The sequence below is a fragment of the Chinchilla lanigera genome, unplaced genomic scaffold (assembly GCF_000276665.1).
Source record: "Chinchilla lanigera isolate Chin_1 unplaced genomic scaffold, ChiLan1.0 scaffold00047, whole genome shotgun sequence".
Lineage (NCBI taxonomy): Eukaryota > Metazoa > Chordata > Mammalia > Rodentia > Chinchillidae > Chinchilla > Chinchilla lanigera.
In genome coordinates, this window is record NW_004955448.1 from 9,377,433 (window position 1) to 9,385,675 (window position 8,243).

The following is an 8,243-nucleotide window of genomic DNA, read 5'->3' on the forward strand; positions in this document are numbered from 1 at the left end:
CAAAACAATCCTCCTGCTTCAGCCTTCTGAGTGCTAGGATTATAGGCATGCACCACCGTGCCTGACCAATAAAAGTTATTTCTAAACAGTGTTTTTAAAGAAGACTTAGAAGAAATGTTATGTTATATAGTATCTGTATGTGTGTAATATATCATGTATATTAGATATTCTGGGAAAATTTTGGTGGCCTCAAGATCCATCTTTTCTTTTTAAAAATGACTCACATTTATTTTTCTTTATGGCAGAGTAGTACTCCATTGTTTATAAATATTACATTTCTTTATTCATTCATTTGTTGATGGACATATACCCCACTTCCACAATCTAGCTATTATGAATTGTGCTGCTATAAACATGTATGCCTGTATCACTGTAAGATGATGTCTTTAACTCTTTACCCAAATGAGATAAAGCTGAGTCAACTAAAATTTCCATTTTTAGTTTTCTTTTGAGAAATCTCCAAGCCAGGCATGGTAGCACATCCCTGTAATCCCAGCACTTAGGAAGCTGAGGCAGGAGGATCGCCACAAGTTTGAGACCAGCCAGGACTACATAGTCAGTTCAGAGTCAGCCTGAGCTATACAGCAAGATCCTGTCTCAAAAAACAAAAACAAAAAAAACCCTAAAGATATTTCCATACTGATTTTCATAGTGACTGTGCTACTTTACATTCACACCAACAATGTAGAGGGGTTCTTTTTTCCTCTACAACATTAAGAATTTGTTATGAGTTCTTTGTTATTGGAGTAAAGTAAAATCTTGTGTATTTTGATTTGCATTTCTCTAATAACCAAAAACGATGAACATTTTTTTCATGTATTTGTTGACCATTTGTACTTCTGAAAAGTATTCATTTCAGTTGCCCATTTTTGACTGGATCTTTCATTTAGAGGTTCTAATTTTTTGAGTTTTTCATATATTCTGGTTATTAGTTCTCTGTCCAAAGAACAGCTGGCCAAAGTTTTTCCCCATTGTGTCGGTATTGGCATTATTCTAAGCTAAATCCCCAGCCCCTCTCCACCTAGCTTTAGGGCCTGTGGGTTTGTGAGGTTGCCCCCGCTCCAGAGGCCCCTCTGTCCACACACCTCATACTGAGGCAGCCGTCCAAGCTGACGTGTGTCCTTGCTCACATTGGTATATAGGAAGATTAATCAGAGCACTTGTTTCTGCTGGATGTAAGTAGCAGGGTAGGGTTCAGGCAGGCTTCTGGAGTTCATGCCTCTGAAAGTCACACTCACAGGGCCTGGCTTCTCACCCCAGAGGGCGGGCATCATGTCCTTTCCTGCCTGAGCTTCCACTCTCAGGGATGCATTTCCACCCCATGCCCTCTCTGGCCGGCTCTTACCAGCTACTGTGGTAAAGTAATGCCGGAAACCCTGAAGTTGTCCTGTGATTCAGTCTTAAGCTGTGAACCCCCACAATGGCTCCTCGTTAACCCTCTGCACGATGGCAGGCACTGCGTTGTCTTCTACAACTCTAGCCTGCCATGAAGGACTCACTTCTGCAATAAAACCAAACCCCATGCTGTTCTTCTAGTTCATGGTAGCAGCTTTTCGTGAAGCTAGTGCTCCTGGCCTACCCATTGGTCCCTGGGCCTGCTGACCCTCCAGCTTACCTTCTCCCCCTGGACATTGGCCTCATCCTCCATCAAGCCAAGTCCATGGCCTTGGTGCCCCTGCTGCCCTGTGCCAAGAGGAAACAAAACGCAGAGGGGGCTTGGGGTTGCTGGGTGGCTGCAGCCAGGGTGTAGGATCCCCAGGTGCAGAGCTGGCCCGGGACAGATTGGGTTCACCCGAGGCGGTAGGCAGTGGCGTCTGTCCATGGTCTGACTTTCTTTATATTCTTTTTGTTGTGGAATGCTTTTTATTTCTTTATGAGTCTGTATAGATCATTTTGCAGGATACACAAATCTGAATTGGCAGTCTTATTTTAAGGGCTTGACAAACTTAAAGCGGTCTTGGCCTTTAAGGTTTGTGTTGAGAAATCATAAAGGGCTTGCCTTGATGAGTTAATTGACATTTTTTCTAATGGCTTTTAGTATTCTTCGTTCTAGATTTCTGGGATTTTGACTATGATGTCTGTGGAGAGCTTCTTTTCTGATCATATCTAGTCAGGATTCTAAACACTTCACTTATCCTGGGTATCCATTTCAGTTTCTAGATTTGGAAAGTTTTCTACAATGATTTCGGCTAAAAAGTTTTTCTTTTATACCTTTACTTTCTTCTCTAGCCCTTTCTTTATTCCTGTAGTACTTAAGTTGGTTGTTTTAGAATCATCTGGGAACTTTTAAACCAACCTTTCAGAATTTCTTGTTGTTTTTGTAGTGTCACTGAGTAAGTGATCTACTACATCAGTACTGGTATTCTCCTTCTGATTGGTCATGTCTGTTGACCTGGCTTTCAGTTGTGTTCTTAATTTCCAGGACTTCCTGGTTCTCTTTCATAACCTCTAATTCTTTTCTAAAGTGGTCGTTTATATTCTCTGTTGTGTGTGATAGTGGGTAGTGAAAGAAAACACCAGGAGATTGAGTCCAGTTAATGATCTAACAGACTGAGGGAGATCAGTTAATGATCTAACAGACTGAGGGCCAGCTCTGCACCTGCAATGTGAGATGTTAAAATACCACGATGTTTACATTAATCTTAATCATTTGTGTATAAAAGACAAGAATGTATGTAGAGGGAGAGGGGAAAATAAAAAGAGGAAAGAGAAGAAACAAATAACAGGGAAGGAGCCAGGAAAGGAGGACAATAATAAAGGTAAGGAGGTTGTGTATTTCTTCTTTCCTTTCATTGTTTGAGTTTTTGAGTGGGAGGTGAAAGGAAAGCAGACTGTCTCCAACTGTTGAACTAATAGTCAAAAAGGTCAAAAAGGTCAGATGATACCCAGGAAATATGTGGAACGTTTTACAAGCAACAGTAGAAACACACAAAGCAAAAAAACAAAGGGCTCCGGAGTGTCTGGTGTTCTCAGAATGTCGGGGTGTGGCCAGCCAGTGCTTCTGCGCACTGACAGTCCCACCTTCAAGCTCCTGGTTGGCGTTCTGCCACAGGCCGGCTCACCTCTCTCCTGTCCTCTCCCTTGACAGTTACAGTTCTGTCCCAGTTCCACCCAGCCTTTGTCTGGCTGCCCAATTCTGTGGTGGCCTGTGGTCGGGCAGGAAGCAGGAGCCCAGTCCTTTCTCTGTTTCTTTATTACCAGGGCAAAGCCGTGCCCCTGCTTACTGGGTTCCCGTCTGACCTGGATTTCAGTGGCATCTGGGGCCAGCAGGAAGCCATCTGCTCAGGTGCAGACTTGCACTGTCGCCCTCCCAGTGACCCTGCTTCCCATCCTTCAGCTTCCCAAAGTATCTTCTCAGCCTGTGAATTCAGTGGCTCAGCAGGGGCATGGAATGAAATTAGTAACGTTTGGGGATGGCAGGAGGGAGCTCCCCCGGACACAGAGTTCGGTGGCATTTGGGGCAGTGGGAGAGTGCCCGCTCCTGCACCGATCCACCCCATCTCATGGCACGGACAGTGCAAAGCCCTGTGGTTCTGTCTCTCAGATCGCTCAAGGATTCTGGATCCCCACCCAGGACCGTGTCCTTTGTCCCTCTCCACCCCTTGGGCTCCATTAGGTTCCCTACCTCTGAGTGCTGCTCTGGCTTGCACTGTCCTTAGTGCCTTGGTCTGAGGAGGCCACCTGCCAGCCGGAGAAGAGTTGAGACAGATGGGCACTGGGCACTGGCTGCTGGGCTGGCAGCCACTGCTGCACTTGCCTTCTTGGCGGGGCAGGGGTGGGAACTTCCCATGACAGTTTGTTCCTTGGACGCAGGCTCTAAGCAGTGCAGGGGTGGAGAAGCAGCCCTGCTTCTTATCCCGGACGGCCCTGTTGTTGGATTTCATCTGGCAGGCTTTGGTGGGCCTTGGTGAGAGTCTTCTGGGCATCTGACAAGTGCTGCTCACCTCCCTGTGATCCTCTTCTATTATAATTAATTTATTATAAGTGTAGCCGTGGCTGTCAGACTACACAGCAAGGTTTAAGCTGCAAATCTCTGTAACAGCTGTTGCTTTCTTAAATGTTTAGTGAATAGTCTGGATCATATTTTTTAAAGCTATTAAGGTACTGTACTTTTAAGGTAAAACTCTCCTTAAGTTACAGTTATTATTAGTCTGTTTGGTTTGTAGTGACTTTTAAACCATCAACCTTTTAAAAATAATACTAAGCCTGGTATAGTGCTGCTTGCCTATAATCTCAGCACTCTGGGAAGCAGAGGCAGGAGGACCACAAGTTGAAGCCCAGCCTGTGCAATTCAGCAACCCTAGACAGGAGAGTGCCCGCTCCTGCACCGATCCAGTGTCTCCACCCCATTTCTTGGCACGGACAGTGCAAAGCCCTGTGGTTCTGTCTCACAGATCGCTGGGGATCTGAAACATGCCCTAGACAGGGCATGTTTCAAAATAAAAAAGTAATTTTTTTAAAGGGCTGGGAGTGTAGCTCAGTGCAAAGGCCCTGAGTTCAATCCCCAGTCTCTCCTCACCATACACATGGAGGACACTAATGATCTTACATGTATCTCTCAGGGAGAAACGTCTTCAAAGTTCAGCCATCGAAAATAAAAGAAGATCAGACGTTTTTGTGGACAGACTCAACATCAAAGGATCACCTGTGAAAATCAACAAAAAATAAACAGCCATGCATTTGATTTGTTAAGTTTGGGTTGTTTTAACAGAGAAAGTAATGGTGCTGGGTATTAATACGTAAGACCAATCTCCTGTTGTTAAATCAGTACTGTACTTTGCAACTTTCTTCTGTTATCTGAATGTTGTTGGCAGTTCTAGCTTTATGTTGTTCCTACTTGAGGAATAAAACTTTGATTTTTCAGTGTGATTAAATTGTTAAACATTCTTAAAACTCTTAAGACATATTAATTTCTAAAGGCCATATCCTGATTTTGCTTTCTGAATTACTCTTGTATTGGCTGTATTCTTGTACATTTATCAAAGTTGATTATAGAGCTGGTTCTATCGTTTATAGTTATGAGAAAGTAAAATCTTACAAATGGATCCAGTTTCCACTAACACCATGCTAGAATGGTAGGAGCTGTGAGCGTGATGCACACCTACCGTTGTAACCCTCGAGTTGGCGAGGCAGAAGGGATGAAATTCAAGGCCAGTTTGGGCTACAGACAGAGACCCTGTTTCAGAAAAAGCAAATCAAATAAAAGAAATCATTATTCTAGAGCGATGTTAATAATGGTTTAAACAGTTTATCTCAAATTTTATACTGTTATATAGCCAACTAGCTTAAAGCTTTAAAAATAATAAAGCTAATACTAGTACTGTTGTGTAAGAAATTATTAGTAGTTATCTTGATAAAGTCAAGAATAATTAAATAGTTCATTTTTATAGAAAAGTACAAATTGCTAATGTACACAAATTTTTTATTATAATTTCTTTGTACACTACTCTTTTATATTACATAACATTCAAAAGAATTTGTATTCACAGAAACCTGAAAACTTCTTTAGGCAGCGTATTTCTGTTCTTTCCCACAAACAAGTTTGACGTACTCTGAGATTAACATTTTAAAGTTGGAGAGTCCTTGGAGGCACTCTGCCTTGGCCTTTTCTGACATTTAGAAAAATGCATTCATTAGTGTGACGACTAGAATGATGAAGGATGCCAAAATGTTAGAAGGTGTTTTTGAGCAAAATGTTTAATAGTTCAGTTGTTCTTCTTTTAATTGTACCATTAAAAAATTTCAACCCAGGTTTTTTTACTCAAGAATTCACACATTACTCTATTTTTACAAAGGCTAGGAAAGAAATTTATAAGAATAAAAAATCTGAACTCCTATATCCGTTGCTTAAGACAAAAAAAAGTCCACTATCATGGTGTAATTCTAAGTATTTTTTCTTTGTAAGTTAGAAGTAAAATTATGTGACTGTCCTCATAACTCCTCCAGTTTCCTATATTTTATGCCTGACAATTTTCCTACTCTGTGTTTTGTGCCTTTAATTAGACACTAAAATAAGATGCAAATGTATTATTTCATTTTGTAAGTGAAATTGAGTGTGTATTAGTTAAAATAGACCTTCTGCATAGTTTTGTGTGTTAGTAACATTTTATATTAGGAAGTTATCGTAAGGTGTAAGTTTTAAATAACTTTTGCATAAATTCACTTGATAGAGCAAATTCTCAGTAGATACTATATTTTCCTTTTGTCTAAATAGTTAACACTGATAATTTGAATCATTATATTCAAATCTGAAATCATACTTTGGTAAATTATTGTGTTTAATATAACTCCTTTATGTCATACAGCATTTAGAGAATTATTATATACTTTTTTCTCTGTTTACTGTAGAAATGAAATTGAAGTAAATTTAATCATATAGAAATATTTCTTTTTACGCCATGATGCTTTCTTAGTGGAAATTTACAAAATATGTGACACGTACAGATTAAGTATCTGATAGTGGCCAGGCATGGTGGTGCATGTTTATAATCCCAGCACTGGGGAGGCAGGCAGGAGCATCACTAGGAGTTCAAGGTCAGCCTGGGCTACATAGTGAGTTGAAGGCCAGCCTCAACTACATAGCGAGACTCTGTCTCAATAAACAAAAAACATCAACAAAATCAGATAGTACCCTGCATGTAGCCTCAGATACATATTTTTCTTCCAATGTTTCTACTGGGGCCCTACAAAAATGGCAAAACTGTGGGGAGTTGTTCATAGAGAGCGAGAACATAAATTCGAATAGTGTAACACATTCACACACGTTTTCGAAGAAGGCTTAAGGCTTGCTGGTAATAATTACATTATGCCACAGGTACATAGTTATTTTTACAGAAGTCATTTTGACCATTAACATTTGAAGTGAACATAAACTGATCTTCCTCCTTTCTCTTCTAGCACTCCTTTTGTCTCCTGTGCATCATTTATTAAATATAACATGTTTCACGATAGCCATAAGACTTACTTCAGTAAAATTTTATTTAAATTATCTTCTATTTAGAATTCACTAGAACTGTATGCACTGAATCCCAGCTGAAATTGCTGAAAATTGATGTGGACGTTTGATTTAAAAAGCCATTGCCTCAAGTTTTTCCCTAAAATTGCTTCAGTTTTATCCCGAACAGGTGTTAACAGTAGCCCTTTGCTTTGCTTTGCGATAGATGATGCCTTCCCTTAAGTCGCATTAGTGGAAAGACTTGCAGTGCACAGAGGTAATGACCTTCACCTGTGCAGTCGTCCCTCGCGTGCATGGGATGAAGGGACTCGGGTTCCTGCGGCGATAGATACAGAACTGTGTTTTTATTTAGCCTTGAGCCTTCAAAGTCATATATATCTCCTTTATCACTGGGCTGAAGCACAAACAAGAGAAAGTAAACACCAAATACCGCCTCTTCTACAAACGCGCTTGTAGAGCTTATTCTTTGGATTTTGAAAATTATAAAATGTAAATAGGGGACATTCTACAAAATACCTTACCAGTATGCCTCAGAACTTCCCCTGCAGCCAGCCACAGGTCTCCCTCTTCCCAGCAAGTAGGGCCTGTTTGTGTGTTGGGTCCATCCTTCCTCCCTGGCGTCCTTCCTCCTTTTCTATGTCTGTGTTCCCTGTTTGTGTCTCTGTCTCTCTCTACCTCTCTGTCTCACTCTCTCTCTGTCTCACTCGCTGTCTCTCCCTCTTAGCATTTCTAGGTTAAAGCCTTCTTCCAAAAATGAAAACAAAAGGCATTGCTGTGAAACTAACTGATGAATATGCATGTGAAAAACTTCCACTTTATAACCCAACTCTTGAACACCTCAACTCTTGAAATAATTCATTAGCTTATAAAAGGTTCACAAATAAAATATTAATCTTAACTACTGTATTTCCCCCAAAATAAGACCAGGTCTTATATTATTTTTTGCTCTATAACATGTACTAGAGCTTATTTTCAGGGTATATCATCTTTTTTTCAGGTACAACCTATATTTATTCATTTATTCATGTACAGAAATCTACATTTCTTCAAATACAATCATTGCCATAACTCTCCAAACCCTGAATTCTGGCCTGAATTTCTTGGGATTCCATTTCCTGTAGAACCATTGGCCCAATTTCTCATGTCCAGCAATAGAGGTCTCCTTACATGAACATTTCTTGTGCACGTAGCCTGCTTATAGTACATTGGCAACACGGCTGTCTGCGACTTTATCCCATGAATTCTTCACCCAAGTCACTGTTGGGGACCCCAGATTGACAATGGCTAA

The 8,243-nt window shown here is 40.7% G+C and overlaps 1 protein-coding gene across 4 annotated transcripts in view; it reads left to right on the forward strand.

Annotated features, from left to right (window-relative positions):
* Positions 1-5,934, forward strand: part of Mlf1 (myeloid leukemia factor 1) — a 38,064-nt gene extending 32,130 nt beyond the window's left edge. For all 4 annotated transcript variants that reach the window (XM_005393098.2, XM_005393099.2, XM_005393101.2 and 1 more), the window contains one exon: positions 4,563-5,934. In XM_005393098.2, coding sequence (XP_005393155.2) covers positions 4,563-4,668 — 106 coding nt within the window. In that variant the 3' untranslated portion in view covers positions 4,669-5,934. The remainder of the gene's footprint in view (positions 1-4,562) is intronic.
* The last annotated feature ends 2,309 nt before the right edge of the window (positions 5,935-8,243 follow it).